This window comes from Ambystoma mexicanum, chromosome 9 (assembly GCF_040938575.1).
Source record: "Ambystoma mexicanum isolate Mex_15411 chromosome 9, UKY_AmexF1_1, whole genome shotgun sequence".
Taxonomy (NCBI): Eukaryota; Metazoa; Chordata; class Amphibia; order Caudata; family Ambystomatidae; genus Ambystoma; species Ambystoma mexicanum.
Genome location: NC_090931.1, coordinates 1,464,773,382 through 1,464,800,840, shown reverse-complemented (window position 1 = coordinate 1,464,800,840; position 27,459 = coordinate 1,464,773,382). Strand labels below are relative to the sequence as shown.

The 27,459-nt window shown below is 43.3% G+C and overlaps 1 protein-coding gene across 1 annotated transcript in view; it reads left to right on the top strand.

Annotated features, from left to right (window-relative positions):
• LOC138489220 (uncharacterized) overlaps positions 1-27,459 on the top strand; it is a 69,505-nt gene that overhangs the window by 5,708 nt on the left and 36,338 nt on the right. The window contains exon 2 of the mRNA XM_069616897.1: positions 10,073-10,154. Within this exon, the coding sequence (XP_069472998.1) occupies positions 10,073-10,154 (82 nt within the window). The remainder of the gene's footprint in view (positions 1-10,072; positions 10,155-27,459) is intronic.

The following is a 27,459-nucleotide window of genomic DNA, read 5'->3' as shown; positions in this document are numbered from 1 at the left end:
TTCTCTCGCCACCCTGTAACTCTCACATCCCCTAAACGCGGAAGAATGCTCCCCCCCACAATTCACACATTTCTCCGGAGTCCCCACCTTACATTCCTTTATATCATGCTCTCCACCACACCTCCCACAATGTCTCTCATTCCTGCATGCTCTCGCCACATGTCCAAATCGTTGACATTTATAACACCTTAATGGCATTGCCACATATGCTTTCACACAATACCTCTGATAAGCCATCTCCACCACCTCCGGACACTCCGTTCTCTCAAATCTCACTGCCACAGTTGTAGACACCACATCCCCATGTGCATCCCTCCTCCCCAACCTCCACGCCTCCACCACCCCCACTCCCGCTAGTTGCTCCTCCACCTCAGACATACTCATAACCACTGGCACTCCATACAGCACCCCCTTACAAAACACTCCACTTTGATCAAACACTCTTACCGCATGCCTACCCAGACAATGCGTCTCCAGAATCTTTGCTTTGCTATCAGCATCCGACCCCTCCACCAACAACCGACCCCCAGCCACCACTTGTACCCGGGAAACATCTCCCACTGCTGCCTTCAACCATCTAGCAATCTCCGTCGGATTCACCCCCAGAAATGTCTTGTCACGATTTTCAGGTTTCAACACTACCTTCCACACACTATCAGACTGCATCTTCTCTTCAGACATACTGCTCACTGAGGCTTCCAGCCCCTCCAAAACACATTTTTCTGGAGCCCCCGACCCTGAGATGTCCCGGACCAGCCCCCCTTCATCATCCCTCTGAGGGGATCTGCTGCGATGCCGTCCCTCATTTCCCTCCTTACCCCCCTCCACAGGTGTAAATTTCACAGAAGATGCCTTCCCCCTCTTTGCCTCCTCCTCCTCCACCCCCCCTTTCTTTCCAACCTTCCCTTACCCATTCTTACCGCCTCCTCTGAGCACTCTCACTCCTTGCATCCGACTCCAGAGACCGCTCCTCCTCCTCGAACCCAGCACCCTCCACCCAGTCACTGCTCCGCCCTGCCTGGGTCCGCCTTCTCTGAGAGTCTCCTCTCCCCTGCAACAGAGCCACCGTCTCTAGTTCCTGTTAGAGGAACGGGCCTCTGCTAGCGTCCCTCCACAGTGTCTAGTTCCCATTCGAGGAGTGTCTAGCTCGGCTCCCTCTCTCGTCTCAACCTAGCCCCACGCCGCGCTCCAATCTAACCCATACTTCCTGTTTCCTGTCCCCTACTTAAGTTTCCCGCCCTCGGCCCTGATTGGTCAGCTTGCCCTAGCCAACCCTGATCTTATGTACCAGGGAAAGTCTTTACAAGAGAGCTTATCCCCGCCCTGAAGGTGGTACATTCAAAAAAGACATCACGTTATGGCCCTTGAACCTTCCTCTGATAAGATTTTACGGTTTTCACCTACTACTGTAGTTAATTGGAATAGGATAGAGAAGGTCTTGTTAGTGACACCCCAATGTTTGGATGTTTGCAATTTTACTCCAAAAACTGGGAGGTCAGTTGAGATTGTGGAGCGCTATCGCGCGGTGGCCTTTAAGCCTTCTTCTGATATGCTTTTATTACGCTCACCTACTATTGGTGCCAACTAGGATATGATAGCGGGGGCCTCCTTAGTGACATCCCAATGCCTGGCTGTCTGTAACGCTGTCCCCTTGTCAGTAGTAAATCCTTCATCTGAAGTGATCTTGGATCTGGGCACCATGTGGATGTCCAAGTGTCACCTTGTGTTAGCTTGACTCCCAACAAAATGCCTAAATGTGTACTGCTAAACACTTGTTCTTTGATCAAACGTGCAACAGAGGTTGCTGACTTTATTGTGAATAAGCACATTGATGTATGCGCTGTGACAGAAACCTAGCTGAAACCTAGCTGCATGAGGCAGCCGGCCCAGCGCTTGCTATTCCATCTGGCTATAAGATCTTCAGAGCTGCTAGGTTATCAGGTCGGGGTGGTGGAGCGGTCCTTATATATGAGGCCTCCTTGCTGTTACATGAAGTCAAGGTGGTAGCTGACCATAATACTACTGTTATTTTAATTCTTTTATATCAACCCCCTCTACAATGCAAGATTTCTGTTCTCAAGTATGTGATTTGTTGGTGCCCTCTCAAGATTTCAACCAAAACTGTTATTTTGGGGGATCTTAACCTTGCTCTTTCTGCCCTTTCCCATGGCCTGACCATCCATTGATATATTTTAAGATTGCTCACGCTTCACAGTGTAGGAAGTTTAAGTGTGAAAGTATTCGTATTACTTCCAGAAATGTCAGTGGTCTCTCTGCAGAATTATTAGCACCCCATTTGGAAACTACTCTGAATAGGTTGGATACTTCTGATACTTCTGAGGCTGATCAGAAGATGGTGCTTGATGCAATGAATATAGAGGCTCTGGTAAAACCACGCTCTGTTATGAACAAGAATGTTAAAGTTTGGTTTTCACCTGAGATTCAGGAATTAAAAATAGCTACGGGGAATTCTTTTGTGTTGTTGACTAAAACCAGCTCACTGCAAAATTGGAACAAATATGACCTTCCAGTCAAGCTTGAAGATCCTTGTCCAGTTACCTCATCTGTTACTAAAGACAATTGGTGGTGTACTTCAGATCAGGGTGCTATGGTGGACAAGATTAGGAAAATTCAGGACACTATTGGGAGCAAACCTATAGTGTGTGAGGGGTCACAACCAAATATTGGTTCCCAAGCTCTGAAAGCATGGCTATTTGTTTGAGTTTGGCGTGGTAACAGAATCGGTGGTACTAGCCGCTATGCTACAGCTTAAGCCCACTTATTGTAAGGGAGATGGCTTTCCCGCTACAACTTATTCCTTTGGTTGTGAACTTCATTAATACCCCCTTTAGGGAAGGCTTTGTTCCCCATGTATCAAGCAGGTATGGATATCACCCGTACTTAAAAAACCAACACTTGATCCAAACAGCCCTTTGAATTATAGGCCTATCACTAATACTCAGTTTTTGTTGAAAATCTTGGATAGGGTGGCCTATATTCAAATATGGGACTTTCTGTCTGGAACAAGATCTTGGGCAGATGACCGTCTGGTTTTCGCAGTGCTCATAGGCAGTGCTTCAAATCGGCTTTGCTGGATTTGAAGGCGAATATGCTTCAGGTTTTTGAGAATGGTGGCACCACACTTCTTATGCTGCTTCATTTGACAGCAGCGTTTGACTTCGTTGATCACTCACTGCTGATATCTAGTTTGTTAATTTCTGCCTGTTTTTCGCCTGCGGCGGCTAGCTAGTTCGGGTCATTCCTATCAGACCGATCGGCGAGGGTGTTCTCTGGGGAGTTCATGGCTGAGGTTTTTCTGGTGACTTGTTGGGTCCCTCAGGGATCCTGCTTGTTGCCCACATTGTTTAATATCTTCACCCTGCCACTTTTTGATCTGCTGGAAGCTAATGAGGTACTTTATACAAATTATGCAGATGATAGTCAGAGTCTTATACCTTTGACTGGTGACTATATCGGAGACACTGAAGTCATTAATTCGGTTTTCTCACTTATCCAGAATTGGATGTCTGAAAGTGGTTTAGCCCTCAAAAACATTAAAACCGAGCTGATGATTACAGGTACGGGAGCTCAACTTCAAAAGCTTGACTCAGAGGGTTGTGAATTTAAACTGGCTTGTTGAACCATTGCTACACTCCCTACTGTTAAAACACTGGGTATAATCTTGGATCAGGAGCTTAACATGAGGGTGCATGTGAGTAGTCTTGTCTCAACGTCCTCATATTATCTTAAACTATTAGTGCAGTTGAGACTCTTTTTTGAACCATGATCATCGGGCCACAATTGCAAAGGCTATAGTAGAAGCCAATCTATATTGTTCAAGTATCTTGAATGGCAATGGTAAAGGGGAAATTACCTGACTGCAGACAGTGCAGAATAATGTGGTGCGGCAGTTGAGGGCCTTCACCGGAGCAATCACATTTCTGAGACCAGGAAAGCCTTGCATTGGCTTCCAGTCCCCTCTAGAATCACCTTTCGACTACTTTCCATAACACACAGGTGTTTATATGGTACAAGTCCAACGTATCTGTCTGACAGACATTGTTGGCAACCCGCTGTGAGGGCACTTCAATCTAACAACTTTTCGCTTCTGTCTGTGCCCAAAGTCAGACTGACTATGGTGTCTCGGAGGTCTTTTGAGAGCATGTTGTTCTTTGGATTGCTTTAAGCATGGTTTGAAAACTGCTTTGTTCTGTTGACGCTTTCCCTGGCTGTTCGGTGTTTCAGCTATATTACTGTATATGTTCGGTCTTTTTGTTTAAGCTCTCATATGTCTGCGGGCCCATCTTAGCGCTATATAAATACAAAAATTAAATAAGGGCTATGCCCCACCCATTTTCTCCACACCGAGCCACCACAGGTCAAACATGTTGGGTATGCCAGTTCAGGGTCCCAGTCTGTGTCAGGGTTTCCATGGCAGTAATTCAACCCAGCAAGTATAGTTTCTAGATGGGGTCTGGCCCCTCTTACATAACCATGGTCGTCTAAGATTGAACGCACGTTTCTGGTGGAGCATCCATCTGAGTACTGAAGCGATCCGCTAATTGGCGCATGCTTGAATAAGTCCTCTGGCATCGCCTGCTCTTTCCCAGGCTTACCCCACTACGGGACACTGGATTCATAGTGTCCTTGAAGGTTGTTTCTGCTCTTGTCTCTGTGGCTCTGTTGCGGACATGCAGCTCTGATTGGGGTTTGGCGCTCTACTGCTCATCTGATTCATAGGCTTAATATGTACAGCTAACATATAAACTGGTACCAGGGGAACAGGGACCTGTTGGCTTCCTTCTCAGAGTCAGCACTGGCTCTGGGCTGCTTTGTGGTGAAACGCGTCCCTTCCCCTCTCGACAAGGCCAGAGGACTGGCCGTGTCACAAGATACTGAAGTTTATTTTATTTATTTATTGGACATTTGTATGGCGCCTATACACCAGACCGTATTTTCAGGCGCCTAAACGACAATTGCATACAATTATAACACAAGACATTTTCTATAACAGTAGTGTTTTATCACATAGTGTACCTGGCAAGGATTGGAGACCATTCCATCAAAAACATATGTTTAATATATGTAACCTTTTGGTCACAGACCAAAGACCATTTACATTACATATTGGGGCCAGCCACAGCCTATTTGTAATGTGTTGTGCAATTTTGTTCCCCCTAGAGGCTGTGGACTGAGTCAGTGGCAGAGCCATGTTTTGATCCGGGGGGGGGGGAGCGAACTGCCGCTCAGGGGGAGGCTCGCACTGCACCAGTCGGGTCAGAGAGGGGTCAGGCCGGGGGTCCCTACCATTTCCTTAATTGTGTGGGTAGAACTAGGAACTGTTGACACTTAATATTCAAGGAAAAACTGGCACAGTTTTTATCCGATATATATTTAATTTATAAAACCTTACACTTCTCCAAGTCACATCTATTATCAGTTACACACCACACATTTAATATGAAGGGAACGTCCAATTAAAATTTAATTTCAATTTGACAATGAAATCTAGAGATCTGAATCGGATCGATCCATCAGCAAGGCAAAAAAGAACAATTCAATAAACATTCGCAAGCAATATATCATATTGTGCTGGTGATAACCAGACCAAACAATACAAAACCACAGACTACAATGGACAATGTTTTAATAATGTTCCTAGATTCTCTGACACAGGGTTGTCTGCCTAGCACAAACAAGCCATCATTTGTCCAGACATTTGAGTTTAAAATAAAATACCCTGATAATATAAATACCAATATAATGCCAGATTGGGAGTGGGACCAAAGATAACCTTTAGTCCCAGCAATGGAAATTTGGATCCTCTTTCAATGTAATTGTCATTATTCCCTGAGTGCATCAGGGCAATATCTTTTTGCAAACATTTCTTAGTGCCAAAAAGCCAACATGTGCCCAGGTGTATGAGCTGAAAATAAATATCCCCGCTATCAATGCTTGTTGCATAACAATGGCTCAATAAATACACACAAACATATACAAGTAATGAGGATAAAACTGTTCTTTCAAATGCAAGTTGAGATTGTGTCCCATGCAGTGGTAGACTAATGTGCTTGCAGATGTTTTGCTGTGACAGATTAGGACATAGAAGCCCTCTGCTGAGTCTGCTCTACCACAGCAATGAACCTATGGACCATCTGTGCTACAAAGCCTTTCTGCTGGGTTTCATTGCAGCAAATGTCTGAATTACTTTATCACTATCAAAGTCCACAGAGTCAGCCAGGTCTCTTTCAATACTTAGGAAGGCTGCATTTGAAACTCTAGGAAGAGGGAGGGAGCCCTGTTTGTATTGGCATGGATGCCAATAGTTTTCAGTAGAGACATTGGTGCGTCTAGAACAGGTGAATTATAGTTCTTGAGACTAGGATATACGTGTGATGGTAATTTAATTGGCATACAGATTCCACAGTCTTTAGAGTGCCAGTGGTGCCATTCACATGTAGAAAGCCAACACGTGTTTCGACCAACAGGTCTTTATCAAGGCGGATTGGGTATTGTAGATGGATAGTCCTTGGTTAAGGAGGCTGATTAGCAACTGTGTGGCCACGGAGGCCTCTGGAAGCAAGATGAGCTGTCATGAAAGATCACTGTAACTGGTGCTCATAAGCATCTGGCATCTGTGCATCTCTTCCTATACCTCACCACACGGGACCTTGGGAGCAGCGTTGCGCCGGAACTCTGGACTTGGCAGCAGGAGGCACTATAGAACTCGGAATAAGATCAGCGCAGGATCTGGTTTTTCTCAACTTTACCTTCTAAATTTGAAAGTCTCTCTTCACCCATTATTGGCCGTAAGTAAATTGTGATCAACTTTAGCCTGCTAAAGCTTTGTTCTGCAGCGGTACTACTTGCAGGCAAAGTGAGAAATAGTCTGTACAAATTAGGAAGTTTTGGGTAAACAGCCTGCATATCATTGGCCATCAAGAAAGGCAGCACATCATTTATTATTAACTGCTTGTTGTCAGAGAACATTTCCCCATACAGTGCACAAAAGTAGAATGCTCTTCCACAGCGTCGGGCACAGAGACATCACCTGCATAAAATGTAGCCAACTCTCTCAACACGTCAGACTTATCTGAGCTAGTGAAATGTTTAGGATCCACTGCTGAGAATGAATGCTCATTATTTCTAAAATCTTGAAACCTCATGGTCATTTGAGCAACAAATCTATTCACTCTCTAAAGGAATATAATCAGCTCCTTCATCATGAAAGCTTTTCTTAGCTCTGTTCCTTTTTTCTTGAAAGTGTGTTGAGGTCACACACTCTTCAGCCATGTTTCTAGTATGTGTTTCAAACCGATCAAATATATCATCTGACCAAAGCTTCTCTAGTTCCTTACAGCATGTCACAACCATGCGTTCTGCAGTCACCAAGTACTTTGCAGATATGTTCACAGTGTATGCACAGTTTGCATCACTTTGTGTCAAAAATATATTACGAATTTAAACTCTAAAGTTTCAATTGTGTTCCAGAGCCCCTGTGCATCCCAAAGTGCTTTTCCATTTGCATTTGAAATGCATCCAGCGGATATTCGGCTTATTAGGTTTTGTTTCACAGAATCTACTGAACTAGCCCATCTAGTGTCAGTTAGCTTTTCTAATGTCAGGGCTGTTTCCTGTAGGTCATGCGCCTTTTGCTCTTCCTGCAGAAATTTCATGTGAGGTAGACTGCTTGTAAGGGAATCTTCTGTCTTTCTGTCTCACCAGTGTGAGAAGTATCCAGGGTAACAACCTGTCCCAATTCTTGCCTCACGGGTCCTCTGTTTTGCGTAGCATCTGTTTAATCGTTTGATTACACCTCTCCACAAGGCCATCGGTCTGAGGGTGATAGACAGCGGTTTTCAAATGTTTCATTTGTAGTATCTGACAAACCTGTTCCATAACAGTTGACATAAAATTGGAACCCCGGTCCGTAATAATCTCTTTCGGAATTCCCACTCGGCTGATAAAAGGTATTAATGCATCACATATAGCTTGGGCACTAGTAAATCTAAGAGGAAATGCTTCTGGGTATCTCGTGGCGTAGTCGACAATCACCAATATATATTTATGCCCTCGGGATGAGGGTTCCAAGGGTCCCACAATATCTAATCCGATTAAACAGTTCCAATACTACTGGCATTGGTTGTAGAGGAGCCTTCTTTATATTCGCTTTATTTTTCTTCTGCAATCTGGGCACGCTTGACAGAAACGAGCTACTTGAGCATATATACCTGGCCAATAAAACCTGGCCAAAATTTTCTGTCTAGTCTTCTTAGTCCCCAAATGTCCTTCAGCAATCTGCAGGTGGGCCACTTCCAGGACCGTTTGATAGAATTTCTTGGGGACTAACAACTGTTTTACCGTAGCTCCTGTGGCATCCTTGCTGACTCGATAATATAGCCCTTTTTCTTGAGTAAAGTAGGGACCTTTTCCGGTTGCACCAGTTTGAACAGCTGCCCTAGCATTTCCTAGCAAGGGGTCTACTTCCTGTGCCATTCTGAAACTATCGCCCCCTTCATCAATTTTTCAGTCCACTGCTACGGGACAAACATTTTTCTCTGCCCAGACTTTCTTTACCTTTCTTAACGTACGTTAGCTACAGGAATTTCTTCATGATGAAAAAGGGCATCTCGTAGCCAATTTTCCTCTATTTTCTTTATGATCCGGGAAAAGTTAGGGACATCGGAACTAATTAGTAAAAGCTCTGGCAATACTGGCATAACGGCAGCTCTTACCTCCATCTGTTCCCCAGCCACCCTTAAATTAATCTCTTTGGTGGGGTAAGGCTTAACATCCCCATGGACACATCGAATAGGAACTAGGTTATTTGAATCCCCTGTATTCCCCACGAGTTTTGTACTTACTACTGTCTGCAGACTGCCAGTATCGACCATGGCTCTTGTGGGTTTCCCATCGACTTCCGCCTCACATACATATGAATAAGATGATTTTGGAACGGTTGCTGATTCTTGATACTCTTCTTCCTTAGGCGCCTCCATATTTCCTACATCCATAGGCTCTGCTTTAACTCTTTTGAGACACATTCGTGCCAAGTGACCCCATTCACCACAGTCAAAACATTGTATTCCTTTCGGTCCTACAGAAGAGGTTCTAATTCCTGCAGGACTCTCGCTCGTTGGTCGTGCTTTAGATGGTTCCCACTCCGTATTGCGGAGCATCGAGTTGGGCCATCTTGTAGTACTGGTTCGTCTGAGAGAAGGATTATTCCAGCTTGTAGTTGGTTTGGTATTTGCCACATACGACATGGTCCTGTCCAGCCTTTTGATAAGCTGAAGCGATGTTAACCGCTTCAGACTGGGTCGGTGATGTTGGCAGACCCAACATTGCATTGGCAAGGAGAAGGCTTCAACAAATTGTTTCCTAACAATTTTTTCTGACATCTCATGAGCTGTGCTGGTACTGGTCTGTAGCCATTTATCTCATAGTTCTTTGACCCGATAGAATAATTGTCGGGGAGTTTCTTCTGCTTGCAATTTGATTCCTCGAAACTTGATTCTGTAGGCCTCTTCATCGTGTCCCAAATGCTCCAGGACCACTCGTTTCATATCCATATACGGTGTTTCGCCAGTCGGATTTGCGGCCTGGGAGGCGCTCTGCATCTCCCCAGTCATGAGGGGTGCTATGTAATGACACCAGCTTTCGTTTGGCCATTGAGCATTCCTTGCTACTCTTTCAAAGTTCACAAAGAAGTGAGCTGGGTCCTCTCCCACAGAGTATTTTTGTAGCACTGATGCTGGGACTTGAGAGTGTCTATGGATGGTGGTTGCCTCTAATAACTGTGCTTGTTGTAATTGTATAGCCTGCTGAAAAACTTGCCTATCTGCTTGGGCTTGTTGGTTCTGTATTTGTAATGCTTGCTGAAGCAGTTTTTGCCCGTCACTTAATGTTTTAATGGGTTCCTCCATGGTGTTCGACTAAATCCCACTTCTGACACCAAAATTGGGAAGTTTTGATCTCTGTAGTATCTTAAATAAATACTCTGAGACTGAAAGTAGGTTTTTTAACTGTTTCAGAAACAACTTTTATTAACATTAACTTTCTTTTCTTTTAGGTAAAAGGATACATCTTGGTTCTTGCAGACTGTTCTTTACTTGAGGAATGTTTTCATTCAACTATTAACAAAATCTCTCCAGGTAAGTCTCTCTGCCAATTGGTTTCATCTTCTCTTTAACCCATATGGTTTATATATCGATCATTTATGTTATACAATTCAGTTCAAGTCTTAAAAACTGTTCTTTAGCTTTTCTCTATTAACCTCTTTTTTGGGAACTAGCATAAGCTTACAGTCTTTGCTTCCTTTTTGCTCCTTTAATACGTTTTCTATCTTGTCTTTCTCTCTGGTATGTTTATGGTCACTCGCGACCTTTCTCTCACTTGCTGCCACCTTCACTTTCTGTCTTTGTTATGGTCTGTTTTACTTCCAATATCCTCTATAGTAACTCCCTTCTTTCTGCTTCAGTTATTCTCCAGCTTTCTTTAGTCTTCTATCTTCCTTCTTAATTAACACCTTCTCACCTCACTCAGTCTCTCTATAATTTCCTCATGTAATTTTCTTTCTGTTCTTATCGTAATTCTTTGTTTCACACTTCTCTTTCTTCAGTCTATGATCCTTCTTTCACCTCGCTCTCATTTCTCTCTCTCACTTTCACATACCTTCTTCTGCTTCAGCATCGTGGTTTACCTCCTTGTCGGTCTGCCGTAAACAGATGGGTCGCTATTTACCTAATCAGCTGTTCTCTCATGTACAGCGTCTCTTCTCCTCACCCTCTCAGCGACGCAATGCACTACCGTTGACCGGCTCAGGCTCCGCCCCTCTTATTCGAGCTTCACTCCCGATGTGATCGTCCATACACACCACTTCTTCTGTCACCTTCATGTGAAGCAAAACGCTGTTCGGGCGTTTATAAAGTGATCAAAATGGTGTTCTCTCACTCAGGGCTCACTTTATACACGGCAGCGACGCGTCTTCTCAATACATTCACCTCTTCGCGTTCAGTTCGTCAGAAATGAATACTTCGGTTTTCGAGTTTTATACTTCAATCCAAACAGCGATTTCAGCAACCAGTCGCCGTAATAACAGGGTATTAGCGCAACGGGATATACTTTAAGTAAACCATATATTCTTCTTCCTTTCAGCTGCTCAATAAGCCCACTTGTAACTGTCAGACTTCAAATCCTCTGGTCCCGTTTCCTGGCAACACAGTACAGAACAAAAACAATCAATACCTTGTCCATTATTCTCTCCTCTTTGACAGCAGTATTAACCCTTCATATGGACTTTATGCCTGGTATTGTCAGAGCCTGTCCCAGCTGGCACCTTTATTTGTGATATGCTATCTCATTTTTATCACACTCAAGTGCACCCAAAAATAACTTTCCTTTTAAACATGATAGTGTGGCATCAATCAGCACAAGGTTTAAATTGTGCGCACAACAGTGAACATATATAGCTCTGGGTGAGATGTGCTTGAAGTCCAGCAATACATCCAGACATAGTGCTTGCATCATCATACCCCTGCCGACGGATTAAGGAAATATAAGTTCCAGGGACTCTAAAGTCGATACCAATAGTTTCTAAAAGTCTGCCGATCCTGCTCCAGGAAGTTCAGCAAATATTACAAAATGTTCATCTGCATGACCAGATGATATCACATAACTAAGAGATAAAGAAAATTGATCAACTCTGCTGATATCTATTGTAGAGTCAACAATGACACAATAGAATTTGGCCATTTTAACTTCTTCACGGATAACGCGCATTGTCTCTAATGCACAAATGAATCATTCTGAATGTCATGGCTCAAATATGTTTCATTCAGCTTAGCACGAGCAATAAGCTGTGCTAAAACATTGTCATACTTGGACATCATCTTCAGTAACTCCAAAAGATTTCCTTCATTGGACATACTTCCCAATCCTGCATGTCTCCTGAATCCACAGGGAGGCGCCTCCCTTGCTTGGCGAGATACAATGTAGCATCAAGCAGTTGTTTTTCTCTATCTGTTCCCTTTGAACTTTTATTAGCTCAGAAACGATAGTTCTATCTCGGCTAATTCTAAATTTGGCTATTTGTAGCTGTTTTTTTTTCCAACTTCGCGGTGTGTGAGAGGCAGATGTACACGCCATCTCTAGTTCCCGCCCCCTCACCTCCGTCACACTGAAAGAACAGCAAGAGAGCACTGTCTGTGACAACAGGTATCGTCCCAATACCGCATTGAAGATAAGAGAGATGTTATGCACACAGACAACGATATTGAATGTACCCTCAAACTGACCTGGTGGAAGAATGTCTGCATACACCATTGGACATAGAAGAGCTATAAGTGAAATCAGACCAGAGTAAAGTGATGTCTTAAAGAGAAGACATGAGGATGCACTGAGACGACATGCAAATACTTAAAGAATGAAGATGGAACTGAAGTAATAAAGTAAACATTTAGGCAAATATGAAGAAATCATGTGCAGTAAGAGGATAAGTGAGAAGAGAATCAGTAAATGTATATACGCAGAAACACAATGCAGATAAGACATATAGAACCTTGCTCCGGTAGAAAATATAGCGAGCGAAGCGGCCATGATGAAAAGATGGATGTTGACTCTATATAAATAATAAGCAAGAAACCTTTGAAGAGAGAGACCATGTCTGCAGAGCTGTCAGGTGCTGGAAAACAGCTTTATGCGAAGAACAAAGAATATTTGTTTGGCTTGTTTTGGATGCCCCATCAAGAGGCGACTGCAGGGCGAATGGGGATTGAAAGAGGATAAGCTACATACGCGCAACATATTTCGCTTAGATTAAGTAAAGGAGAAAACATTTGCAAATGCTAAGTATTGAACAATCAAAGATGCAGAAAGCATAGGCAAGACGGTGCAATCTATCGCTTCCTATCACATCAACCATAGTCTCCAGAGGGGCCGATAATTTCATAATAGTGGGTGAAGATACAAGAGATTGTACCAAGCAAAGAATTTCAGCACTAATATCAGACACCATGTCTAAATACATCCGCTCATGGGCATCCTTTCGAGATAATGTGCGGGATAGAGAGCATAGACTTCATAGAGTAAATTTACTGAAAAATCTGTCCTTGGAATAGGTTCAAATTGAGGGATAGGATGGGATGTCGAAGACCCGACAATCAAAGAATGCATACACTAGGATGATGGGAACACATGGGATGCACACTCATTTATGAAAAGAGTTAGATGGCTCAAATCCTCTTTTTCCCCTTTTTCTCCTTTTCTTTTGGGAGTGTGAGAATGTATTGTGGTTATACAAAAACAATGGAAATTCGATTGTGAATCCTTACTTGCAACTTCTTGTTTACTGTGCACTTACAGTATTGTAAGAACCTCACGAAAAAAAGTAAAAAATAAGTGTCCCACTGGTTTAAAAAAATATAATGGTATGAGGTTATGCCAAGATTTGATTACTTTTGGTAGTTATCATTATATTTTATTGGATTTGAAGTATAGGACTCAAATGAATTGCGGCAACATTGTGTTGTTGTGAAATCACAATGACCAAAATAAATTTTGTTTAAAAAAGTGCCCCAAAGTCGCGGCGACTTTGTTCCTTTTGTGACAGATTAGTTGTGTAGTAGCCAATATGTTTTGTTTGTTTTGTTGGTAAAATCTGTGTAAATTGTGCATTAATAAAAATATTTGTAACACTTGTGCAGTATTCACTGTTGGCATTGTGACTGTTCACCTACTGGGTGAGGACTTTTGCATGAGGAACACACCACAGTGATCACCAGTAAGGCAGGATGCTACGTCACAGCACTCACATATGCAAAAGGGCTGGCCTTTGCTAGCAGGTTGTCAACCCACAGCTCACCTTTCCTGGGGGCATGAAGGAACTTTCATCTGCCTCTGAAGGGCAGATCAGTGAACTCCCTAATGAAGCGGAAGCAGAAACAATTGAAGCTTTTAAGTAGTGCTGAGCAGCGAAGATAGCTGGATGCAGCTTACATGTGGTTATGTTTCTGGTCTCTTGGATCTCGTCCAAGGGTCTCCAAGTTCAGTCATCTAGAGCCCCCAATGACGGCAGGTTTTTAGAATATCATCATCGTAGATTATTTTGAGCAATAGGCTATGACGAGTCACTAGATGTTGTCACTTCTCCTTAGGAGGGAGACCTTTTCCATGAGGCTAGGGAGGTGCAGCCACTACCCAATATGCCCCATAGGGGTGGTTTAATACGGGAGGAGCTCATGAGGAGGAACTCCCCTCCTGGGGACAAGGACGTCCATCTGGGGTATGGACCGGTAAACACCACTGCACCAACACATACCCTAGCTCCTGTTTCATCTGCTAACCCTTGTTAAACAGTAGACCCATGTACTATTGTAATACAGAAGACATTAGTGTGGTCACAAGTACCACAACAAAGAAGAACATGAGAACCATGAATATCACTAATCATAGAAGTACTGGTATGAGGTGGCCCCAAGGAGGCATGAGGATTGAGACCAAGAGAGAAAAAAAGACTTACACAAATGGACAATGGACTAAGTAATGTGTCAAGCCCAGCTGGGATAGGCTGCGAGTGTGGAGCTTGTCTGACCCAGGAGTTTCAAGCTCGTTTGGCAGACCCGAGGAAATAGAGCATGGAGGATGCTGGCAGTTGGAAACATGAGTTTCCGGGCAGGACCACTGGAGCGGGCCTGTGCAACCCACCAGCGGGAACGTGCGCGGAGGAAAGCTGTTGGTGGAATCACCATGTGACAGAAGAAGGCAACCTGTAGAGCCCGCAGATGCAAGCTGAAGGACCACTGTCCCTGGAAGCCCCGGCGACAAACCTACACCCAAATCAAAGTAATGGGTGGCAGGGGAGAGCCGGAGGGGATGCAGTGGCATAAATAAAGCAGGCTAATGCCAACTCCCCTAAGCCCCTTGGTAACCACAGTGCCCAGGGGACCATGAAAGGCCCAACGTGTAGCACAGCTCCTCTTCCTGGTCCCAGCGGCCATACCAATGAGTCCACTGACCACCAAGGAAGGGTCGAGGACCCCTACCATCAGGAATCGGAGGAGTTTCTTTCTCATCCCAGTGGGCGTACCAATAAGCCCACTAACCACCAGAGAAGGGTCAAGAACCCCAACAATAAAGAACTGAGTCAAGAAGAAAACATTCCTCAATTCAGTGGGGAGGCGAAGCCCGTGGAATGCAATAGAAGATTCTGGGACCCCGACGAAGGAAGTGTTAAAAGGATCTGCAACTCAGACCAAGAGAATACCAATAAGAAAGAGTGGACGTTTGCTTACACTTTGAAGGAGGAGCACATTTTATTGAATGACTGTGTAACATACCAGGGGAACCAGACAACATCAGAGGAAGAGAGCTATTCCACCTGGCCCCATGAAAGGACAAGGAAGTCCATACCCAATCAAGGAGAAGGAAGTCATTCTCCTTGATTAGGATCTATTTACTTTGTGTGAACTTTTTTGGAATAAGATATCGATGTCAGGGGAAGGGAGTCATTCCCCCTTGGCTAGAGAACTTTTTGGACAGTGGTCAATAAGAACTCTCAGCATTCACCAGGAGAGGGGAGTCATTCCCCTGATGGGAGAGCATTTGTGTTATTAGATCTCCTTAGTTGTAGAGCGTAAGGGCTATAATTAGGTTTGGATACCGGATGGTGACTATTTGTTTGACGGACATTCTGGCAGCTCTTTTAGTTTCGGTTGAGGCAGGGAAACCAGATACGTTTTTTTCTTTAACATCTCAATAGATATTTGTGAAAAATGTCAATCCCGTGTCAGCCTCTCTCTCCTCCACCCTTACAAGGCCTATAAAACCAAAAGCATACATATTTTTCATACATTATAAACTCATGTTTAAAAAATATTACAAAAAATGCTAGTATTTCATAAAACACAAATATAGTATTGCTAAAACAACTGAACTCTAACCTAGGGTTCATATTGGCACCAGAGGGTACCATGCTGTTCACGTCATTCTGAAGATCTAAAATCAAAGTAATAAACCTAACAGAGTTCACTTTGCTCCAATTTGTAATTTGATGGTAGGGAGCCGTTACATTTTGACATATACATAGGCAGCTCCCAGCCACTAAATGTTCGTCATTCGTAAGGCGGAGTGCAAAGGTGCAAGGCAAAACGCAGTGTAAGCAGTGCTCACAATTTTAAATAAACGCTGCCCGGCATGTGGCCATGTCAGGCAGCGTTTATTTGTATTTTTAAATGCTGCCTGTCATGCAAGCATGGCAGACAGCATTTACAATGATCCCTATCAGGGCCGCCTATTTTATGCGGGTGCATGAAGCTGGCTGACCCCGTGGGGATCTCTAGCATTTGCGCCTGCATGAAAATCCATACCGGCGCAAATGGTGGACCATTTGTATGGTGGAGAGGAAGGGAGGCGGTGTCATACAAATGCTTGAAAATTAGCCGTGATGTTAATGGAAAGGAGTAAAAGCCTTACGCAAGATTTTTGCTCCTTTCATTAACGTTACGGCTCTCATGAACATGAGCCCTCATATAACTAAAATCATGGAAACCAAGAGTCATGATAAATGTCCATCGTGAAGCTGAAACCATAAGCTTAGCCCATTCTACCCATGTTTTCAGAATACCCAAGGATGACTGTAAATAACTCCCTTTTAGGGTCCAGTAGTCAAACGTACAGTGTATGGATATCCTAAAGCACACACAGGATTTAGTTCTTTGGGCCTAGACATCAAGACCCACTTTGGCATCTCCATGAAGCAGGCAGGCCAGCAGCTTTCTATATGCATATGAAAGAGGGTATTTGCAGCTGGCCCTGCTACCCTACTGCCTGCAACTCCAGCAATGTTCATGAGATCATATCAGCGGCAAGATATTTATGGTCCACAAGGACATTCACAGTCCTGCTGTTACCAATAAGTCTTGTTGAAGTGCCCTACACTACATCAAGGAAAACATGAAATTGTGAGTATTCCTTCACTGTTCATGACCATCAGAAGGACAGAGAAAAGACGGAGAAACCAGTAAGACAGGGGTTTGTAATGAATCTAGTAAGTTCATTCCTGAAAATCCAGTATGAATGTCACATGGCCTGGAGAAGGCAGATGCTTCATGATCCCGACCCTGAAGGTGTTATTTCCTGGGAGATCACGTGAGAGGGGACTCATGCCAGGGAAAACTGGTAAAACCCTTAAACCTAGATTCCCCCAATCTCCCTAAAATTATGATGGCTTACTGTAAAACAGAACACATTGTTAATACCCCAAAGGACTTCAAGGTCCAAAATGCCCTTGGTACTCGGACGAGGAAGATAAGCTCAGAGGTAGTAAATATTCAAAGTGCAACTAATCTGAATGAGCGGGCTAGTTGCTAGAAAGGTAAACACCTGAGTGGGGTATTTAAATGGAGAAAATAAATGCAGCTCAGAGAAGAAGATGGTAATGGCGTGGCTGTAGCAGACCAGTGTGCAGAGGTTGCCTTGCGTCTTGAAGCAATCCCAGCTGATGCGAACCGGGAGGCCGGAGGACCGTGCAGAGTGTTAGCAGTGGAAAGCAGCATCAGAAAAGGAAGCCGATTAACAGGGAGACGTGAGCGCATTCAGGTGGGCGTTATTTTGAAGTGTGCTGCGAATCAGGGAAACGCCTGAGCTTCAAAAGCAGAAGGAGTGGTCCACTGGAGAAAAGCGGATGCTGCAAGGAGTGCGGGCAGACCACGAGAGGTCTGCCGTCTATGGTAATTAAGCAGAGGACACACTGAGTCTATCCAATGAGATGGCCTAAACATGTAGGTAACCCCGGGGCACTCTAAAAAAACAATGTAGCTGTAAAAGACAATTTTGAATATCGAACCAAGAAAGTGACATTACAGCGATCCTGGCATAATTATTTTTATATGGGATACAAACTAGAGGAAATTTATAAACCACATTGCCAAAGCAGTATATGAGAAATCTGGGTGTAATACCTCTTTTGTAGAATACAAATTGAGGGACAGCTGCAACTCGCATTACCCACAGCCAAGAGGCTGTACAGAAGCAGCATATGAGAAACGAGGGTTTTAGTCCTCTTTGGTGGGATATCAAAGGAGGAAAGATTGTAACCCAAATTGTCAAGAGACTATGAAGAAAGCAACCATTGTTCAACTCTCCTCACACGTGATTTTGGGGTGGGAAGTCTGAGGAACAAACATTGCCACTGTGAACAATTGTAGAAGTAGCCATTTTATCCTGGCAGGCGAGTAAACCAGGAAAGGGATTTATAGTGGTTAGTCCTGGCAAGTGGACCAGGAAAGAAGATAACGTGAAACATTGTTTTGGTGGCTAAAAGGTTTTGCAGAAAGAAAGTGCTGTCTCTATAATAATTTCTTTACAAACTGCTGCTTTACAAGAAGACTTCCTTTGCTATCCTGACATAAGTATTCAGTTGGAAGATACTTGTGATATGCCCTGAAGAGAATATTTTTCTTGAGATAAAAAGGGAGGTTGGTGAGAAAGACATTGGTCTGGAGGAAAAGGATATTGTGGAAGATATGAAATACTTTAAAGTGGAAGAAGGGCGTAATGAAAAAACTGTTGCCTGGAAACCGGGAAGAATAACAAGTACTTTGTTTTTGGAATCAAGTGTTCATGAAAGACATTTTTCATTACCCAAGGCAAAGTCCCATTGGGAGACAAGGAACCTTTGTGTTGGGTTAAACAGAACTGGTCTGTCAGTGTTCCTGCATTGAGCCAGGGAAGGGAACACAACTCTGGTCAACAGGAATACTGTTTGGAACTGAAATGTTTGATCTTTTGCACTGGGGTGTTGAGTTGAAGATTGCCAATTACTCCTTGTTTTATTTTGTTGTTTGTATTAGTGTGAGGGTCAGAGAGGTTTGGACAATAGGTCACCCTTCTTTAGTTTGTTTACCAGCTAGTGACATTCTCATCATGATAGGGAATGATAGAAGTTTATCTCACCCTTTGGTGTTTATTAAAATGGAAAATTCTGAGAAAACTATACTTTCGTGTCTGCCTCACATTTCTGACTCCTCACAGGGTCCTGATGGAAATGCCCTGCTGGTGAAAGTGCAGAAGTTGTGGAGAGTCCAAGAAGACAAGCCTGTTGGCAGATGTCGGACACACAATGAGCAGCAGCGAGGACGAGAAGCAGTCCGTTCAGACCGCAGGTGAAGGCACACCCCTGACAGGGGTCAAGAACGAGAAGGGGGTGTGGTACACTAGACGATGTGGCCATATGGAGTTGCTATTACATTTAATGACAGGGAGGGATGCACAAGAAACCAAACTGGGAAAAGGATACAAAGCAGCAAGAGGTACTAAAGGTTTGTGGATACCCGTTGGTGTGAAAACACAGAAGTGAGCAGAAGGCCATCAAATGGAGAGAACACGTCAGAGGAAAACAGTGCAGACCCACTGAGAAAGTAAATGAAAGAAGAAAAGCTGAATGCTGGAACCTGAGGTGTGGGTTCATAGAGCCCATTGAAAATGTGATCAAAGGAGAAACTACTAATGCTGGAACATGGTGGGAGAGTTCATAGAGCCCATTGAGAAAGTGATCAAAAGGAGAAACACTCCATGCTGGAACTCGGATGGAAAGATTACGGAGCCCATCGAAATGCTGGAGTCATTCATAAAGTCCATGGAGAAAAAGATTGAAATGAGAAACACTGCATGATGAAACGTGAGGGGAAGCTTCATACAGCCGGTTGAGAAATCTACTGAAAAGAGAAACAAGACATGATGGGGAATGAGGGCAAGGTTCACAGAATGCATTGAAAAAGAGATAGAAAGAAGAAACGCAGTATGCTGGAGAAAGAGGGGAAGGTTCATAGAGCCCTTTGAAAGAAAAAAAATGATCGAACGAAGAAACATTGCGTGTTGGAACTCGAATGGAAGATTTATAGAGCCCATTGAGGAAATTATCGAAAGGGCAGTGCACTGCATGCTGGACACTGAGCAGGAGGTTCATAGAGAGCCCATGTAGAAAGAAAGTGATCGGAAGAAGAAACCCTGTATTTTAAAACTTTAGGAGTAATTTCCCAGATCCATTCAAGAAAGTAACTAGAAAGAATAATGGTGTGGGTTGTAACTTGTGGAACAACACTCCTAAAACCAAGGTTATGGAAGGAAAAAATATATACTGGTATTTAGAGGTAAATTTCATAGCTCTGGTCAGTATTGAGGTTGAAAGAAGGGACGCTGCATGTTAGAACTTTAACTCAATGTAGTCCAGTCTAGCCACATAATAAGACCTATCATTTTTGCTTTACCCTTGATGCACAGTAAAACTTACTATGTATTAAGTACTGTGCATCAAAGCAAACATGATCAGTATCAGAATTCTTCTTCAAAAAAAGACATTTTTTATCCAGTATCAAAAAATATATCGTATCAGGTAAAAGTTACTTGTACAAATGGCATTGACAACCCCACACTCATACAGGGGAGCCAATGTATTGGCTATGAGCAGGTCATTTGACTGTAGACAAGGACAAATTACATCAGACTCCTACAGGCATGGATTAGGAAAATAATACTCTCAGGGATTATGCACTCTTCTCTGAACATGTGTGTGCAGTCTTCTCAGAATATGTATGTCCAGTTTTCTCTCAACATGTGTACGTAACTTTCAATCTATATATTGGGACGAATACTTGGGTCTTGTCAATGCTTCAGATGGGGAGCCCCTTTCCATGAGGCCAGGGAGGTGAGGTCGCTACTCGAGAGTTCCCTGGAGTGGTGCTCAGAGGATCTCATGGGGAGGAGTCTGTGATGAATCCTGCATAATTCTCACAGAACCCCTAGCTAAAGTCTCCTCCCAGGTGGTCAGGGAAGGCAGCCGCTACCTGATCCTAACCGTGGAAGTGGTATTAGCCGGGAGGATCACCTAGGAAGAGAAGGGCCCCAAGGGAACAGGAGGGATCCGCTGGGAGGGACGCAGTATTAATCGTCTTCAGGAGAAGAACTTTTGATGTTGCCAGAATTTTTAATGGTTTGCTGCCAAAGTAAGATCTCTCTTCGCAAAACCATCCACATTGTCAGTAATAAAAATCATGATGACCAATCTGAGAATTCCAGCTCTAACTCCTTAGGGTTGGATACTTATCATTCTCCCTTAGGTTTGGGTTATGAAGACAAGAATAACATTTTACCTCCTTTAAAAACCTCCCCTAATGATGTACTCAGTAAACAGAGTAAATTACATAAAGTAGAAACTCAGTCTTTTAATGGAAAAACAAACCAGAACATTGGGGTCTTCAAGTCCCACAATGACGAAAGTACTGGAACGAAGAAGAGGGATTCAAAGTTCCAAAACTGCAAAGCGCAGTATAGTGGTTCTAATGACCCAAACCTGAGTGGGACCTTTGAACATATAAGACCCCCTCAGGTGCAGGCCATTAGAACAAGAAGGCTGATAGGCAGAAGAAGTTGCAGGCTGCTGCTGCTGCAGGAGTGGAAAACTGAAGCCACCAGAGCTGCTGGTGTATCTGAAGCAGGTGCCAGTTATAAGAGAGTCTTCATGTTTGCCGATTGAATGTGCAAAGGTAGGGCAGCAGGGAAGCGCTGTTTCGGTAGGCTTGCGTCTTATTCCGTTGGCCAGCGAGCACCGGAACACTAGGAACGCTGAGAGCTTCTTTCCCAATCAGCGTGAGCCACAGGAAAATGACCTAAGCCAACAGTTAAACAGAAAGCAGCAGAAGAAGCAGAGTTGGATGCAGCAGCGGATCGAGCAGACGCGTATAAGGAATCAGGTGAGTTTACCATTGCTAGGTAATCCCAGAATCCTCCGTAGTCAACCGATTGCTAATTTTCCTTATTTTGAATACCAAACTAATAAAAGAGAATTATATTTGAGTTATAAGAACGTTGACAAAGGTTAAGAAAGGAAATGTTGCAATTACTATTATCCAAGCCAAGAATATTGTCAAAGCAGAGAAAGGGCAATATTAAACCAAAGCAGAAACACATATTGCCAAAGTCAAGAGAAGGCGATAATGAAACAAGTGGACCATAATCACTAATGCCAAAGCCAAGAGAAGGAAATAGTGAAGTCAGCTAATTGTAAACATTATTGCCAGAGTAAACAAGAGGCAATAATTGAGGAAGACATCAACAAACATTTCCTAAGCACAGGAGGGGCCAGTGTAATACAGACACATTGGGCCTCATTACACGGTATGCAGTAAGGGTTTACCGGTACGAGATACCTTTCTCCCTTACCAGCCGTTAAGGAACGGGCCCGCAAAGGGACCTTGGTGCTAATTACGGTACCACAATTTGCGGTACCGTAATTACCTCCTTCCCCATTCCCATTGAGCCCTATGGGGGCACAAATGGGAATGGGGAAGTGCCTTGGTGAATGGGGAATTACCAGCCCGCTCACCTTGGAGTAGGCTGGTAATTCCGCCATCCACCAAGGCGGACACGGTAAAATACCGGCGGCAACCATGGCGCTAACAGCGCCATGGTTACCGCATACCGTGTAATGAGGCCCATTGTCAGCAATTGTGTAATGTAAAAGGGGGAAAACAAGTGGCAGGAGAGAAGCCCTTCTGGTAGTAGTTATCAAGGAGGCGAGGAGAATAACCTGCATGGCCTGTGGCCAATACAACAGTGGAACAAACAGCACCAATGTGTCTCGTGTTGTTTTAGAAGAAGTTGTGAATTTTGATGTTGTTGAAAGTCAAAGACTTTTAAAAAGGTTTGAAGTAAACCTCAAAACAGAGTACTTGCAGTAGTGTTAGGAGCTGCTTTTGTCCTGGCAGGTGAGTATACCAAGATAGAGACCTTTAAGTAATAGTCCTGACAGGTTAGTGGACCAGGAAGAAATCATTGAAGTACTGCATTGCGGGTCAAAGTTGAGAGTGGCAAGACCACTAAAGTGTGCAATGAATTGTAATGGAATCATCCTGACAAAAACATTGTTGTTGATACAGAAGAATTGTGAAAGTATCTTTCTCTTAAGAGGAAGAAATCTTGTTGAACTTTCAATTGTGGTGGAATAATCCAGACAAAACCTTGTTGTTGATAAAGAAGAACTGTAGAAGTGTTTTATTTATTTCTTAAGAAGTCATGTTGAACTTTTGTCTATCCTTGAGATAAAGACTGATCGCCTATTTGAACTGTTGGTTAAAGTCCAAGTGAAAGACCTTTGGAGCAAGATGCACTTTATGATCAAAACTTAGCTACAAAAAGGAACTTTCTTATTTGAATTTTTTATTAAAATCCCTGCTTTTAATCTGGGGAAGGGGAGCCAGCCCAGGTTACAAGAATACACAGTTTCAGGTTAAGTTGAATATAATTGTTATTTCTGTTATATTTGAATTGCCTTTGATTACCTTTTATAAGTTTGCTCTATGTAAAAGGGTGAGGTACAGATTCCTTTTGTTAGAATGTTTTCCTTTAGTTATTTCAATAGGTAGGGAAATCTTTGTTAGGTTAGGGATAGTGAGGCGTTTATCAAACCCTTATGAGTTAATAAATTGGCTTCTTGTGAAAAAAAAAACCTTTAACAAGCTGTCCGCCTCACATTTCTGACCCCTCACAGGTACCATTGAGAGCAGTGGTGAACATGGGAGAACGCGGTATCTCCTTAACCCACCCACCTTTCCTCAGGGGCCCTTCAATTCCCCAATATCTTAAGTCCCCATGTGCTTTGGCAAGACATCTCATATAGAAACCACTGGGACTAGGATGAGGCAACGATCAATGAGGATGGCCAACCTGAAAGCAGGCATACGCTCTAGACTTTGGAGTAACCTGATTAGCCAGCTGTCATTTAAAGACAGCAATGGGAACAGAACAATGGCATATTAGTTCAGTGCTCTGTGTGGACCGAGCATTTCGCAAGGGCCATGCAGACACTCAGCAGGGAGAAGCAGACGATGCGCAGGAGGAGGGCAGACCCTCAGGGTACCGATGAAGCAGGAAGCAGACAGTGGGAGAGGAAACTTACCTGCTGGTTAGCAGGGCTGCTGCGCTGGCATCCAAGCAACGGGAGACTACAAGGAGAGTACGCAATGGACAGCAGAAGGTCCTGCTGAACCCAAAGAGACGCCACAACTCTTGGGAGACTCGCAAACAACCGAAGAGACCAGGCCAACGCCCTAGGTACAAGTGTGGCTATTCTAAAGGCTGGGGAGACCCAGGAAGTACATGGGGGCACAAAGTGGAGTGAAGGAAAACCAAGTACCGGGGCTGAGAGTCCCAGTAGAGGGGGTCTGGAGCACAACACACTTTTCAGAAATAAAGGCCACTCACAGACCTTGGCAGAAAAGTAAACCAAGACTGCGGAGTGAGGGAAGAGTGAAGCAGGATGCTAATTTGAAGAGAAGAAACCAGTGAAAGGGGTCAGGGATCCAGATGAGAAAGAGATAACCCAATTCGGAAGAGGGGGAGTTACGAGTATTGAAGAAACAAAAGACATTCGCAGACATTCTGGCAGGAGAGTAAACCAGGGATGTGGGATAGAGAGAGACTAGAGAACCAGAGTGTTGTGAGTAAATACGTGAAGGGGATCTGAGACTCTGGCTGTGGGAGGGTTTTCCAAACTATGTTCAAGAGGAATACGAACTTTGTAGGTGTTGCGAACACCCAGTGAACACCCAGAGACCTTAGCAGGAGAGTAAACCAAGGACGTGGGTGAAAGTGAATGAAGAAAGAAAAAACTGAAAAGTGAAGAACCTGGCGTACCTACTTGGCAAGAGAGTGGGCCAAGAAGAGGGGTATTGTAAATTGGGTCTGGGACCCACAACAAGTGAGAATATTAATTGCAGCACAGCATGGGAGGAGGAGACAGGCTATTTTACCTTGTCACAGCCCCGGGAAACAGGTCTGCTCACGAAGAATACACCTTATTGAATACAAGAAATGCTTTTGGAGAACGGGAATCAACCCCCAAGCCTTCTGGAACATATGCACAGCTTGGGGGAGAAAAACAATCTCTTTCTTTGTCACAGCCTTGGGAGGCAGGTCTGTGCAAATAGAACAAACTTGGAAAAACTGAAAAGACCTTGGGAAGAGGGAACCAAACCTCAAACCTTATGCGTTAGGAACGCTTGCTTGTTTCCCTACACCAGGATTTAACATGTAAAGAAACTTAATTTGTGTAACACTTAAAAGGCTCTGGGAGACAGAGAGTCAACGCCAGCCTTATGGAACTTATATTTGCTCTTCTACACCCTTTCGGAACTTTCAGTTTGGAACTATAATATCGGGCTGCAGGTCAGCAGTGAAAAGACATTTCCATTTTCACCTTTTTCCTAAGTTAAGTTTGTGAGGGATAGGATAGCTTTTGGATACAGGATTAGGACTGTTAAGTTGAACATCCTGACACTCACATTATCATTAGTTAGTTTTGTGAAGGTAGGGAAACCCCAAATAGAGATAGGGCTAGGTAGGACTTTCTCCAGCCCTTCTTATTTTGTCTTGAATAAAACTTTGTATTAATCAATATGCACCTGTGTATCCGTCTCTTACTCCTACCACCTTAATATGTGTGCAACTTTCACTTTATATATGTTTTTTTATTAGTTATTTGGTTACAATTATTCAATTTCCTTTTTCATGAGATAAAAATAGTTAATAACTCCCACCTACGTTCCAGTTAAACGCACAACACAAATGCTAAAAAGGCCTAATTTATTCATACTGTTACCACATAAAATTCATATTCCTATCTGAAATATACATCACAATCGTAAAAAACATTTCTTGGTGGAATATAAGTTGTCCCTGAGTGGTTTATTAAAAGAAAAGTCATTATCATAAATAAATCCTCCATCCTAGACGGTTAATAAAGTGCAGAAGATTTAAGCAGAAGTATTCGCTCTCCCTCTACCTGGATTCAGCCGAATCACAATTTAAGTCGAGCAGCCGAAAGCAGTCGACCACTGATATAAGATTAAAGGTTGATTGCCCCTCCAAGCACCTCGTCCAAAAATAGTCCCCACTGGTACAGCTCCCAGTATAAATAAATGAGTGAAATATTTCTGACGCTGTTGCAACAGTGAGGGGCATTCAACCAGGATGTGTCTCGTAGTTTCTTCCATATTCGGTACCTTACAAAATCTGCATTCCCTCTCTATCAAATCTATCTGCCTATATCTCCAAGGAATTTTGTTTGTATGAATGAGGTTCCAACGTAACCTCAGGAACTCATTTCTGGCTGATCTACTAGAGTATCCCAATAGGAAAGGTGCTAAAACTCCCAGTTTCTTATGTCCCATTAGTAAATGGGCGAGATCTGGATAGTGGTGTACCTTTTCGATTGTGGTAATCCAATCCCCAATTTTAAGGCGTTTTATGGTTTCTTGAGGTCTCATTTGTAGTTCCTCATGATCCGACCTTATATCTGCCAGAATATCGTCACATTCTTTTCCAAACCGAAAGGGACAACTGAAAGTAGCTCCTTTTGTGGTATTATTCATAGCCACTAATATATCCCCAAAGAGTGAATCGTCCTTCACAATTAGAATTTTACAAAACAAATTTAGGAAACTCCATATTCCCCTGGATCTAAGCGATTGAATCCCAAGTTCATATCTAATGATTGTCTCTGGGATTGAGGTGGGAGCATTCCATATTTCCCCCATATTAAAGCTTCCAATCCAGGAAGCATACCAATGGTTGAAAAATCATGTATTTCAATTCCATAAAGATATTTAGGGATAATCTTCCCTTGATAAAATGTCAAGGATGGGAGTATAGAAAATGTCCCATATTTCCCATCTACCTTTTTTAGTTGATTAATCAAACCAGTTGTTCTCTGAACAAGGTGGGCCTTCATTTCAACGTTGATATTTTTTACAACAATATGGGAGTCAACCTTTTCCAGTACTATATTTCCCAAACGCCGGGCCAAAGGGATACCAACTCTTTTCCTTTTAAATGTAATAACCTTTGACTTGGCGGGATTGACAACTAGACTGTTATTCCTACAATATAACTCAAGGCATCAATGCGTTTTTGTAGGTCCAGAGGGGTATGGTTGAATAATAAAAAGTTGTCCATGTATGATGTCCAGAATAGACATTGATGGTTTGACTTAAAGACGCAAAAGCACATTTTTCTAGTGCCTCCACTACATCTGAGGTGTACAAATTGAATAAACAGGAGAGCTAAGATGCATCCTTGTCTCACTCCAGAAAAGGTCGGAATGGCGCGCGACATGTCTCCATTCATATTAAATCTCTCCCTTATGTTAAAATTTTCATGAAGGGCAATCGCCAGTTTTAAAAGCCCACCAAGAATATTCCAGCTAGCAAGCTTTTCCCAAAGTCTAGTTCGATTCACCATATCGAAAGCTGCAGTTAAATCAATGCTTGCGGCATACATGGCGCTGCTATTGCCTAACAGGGCTGAGTTCTGAACGTATTTCAACAAAAGTCCATTCAGGTTTATATTTTAGTTTTTACGAAGGCCCGTCTGCCATTTTCAGATGCGGCCTGCCTGAGATGACCATCC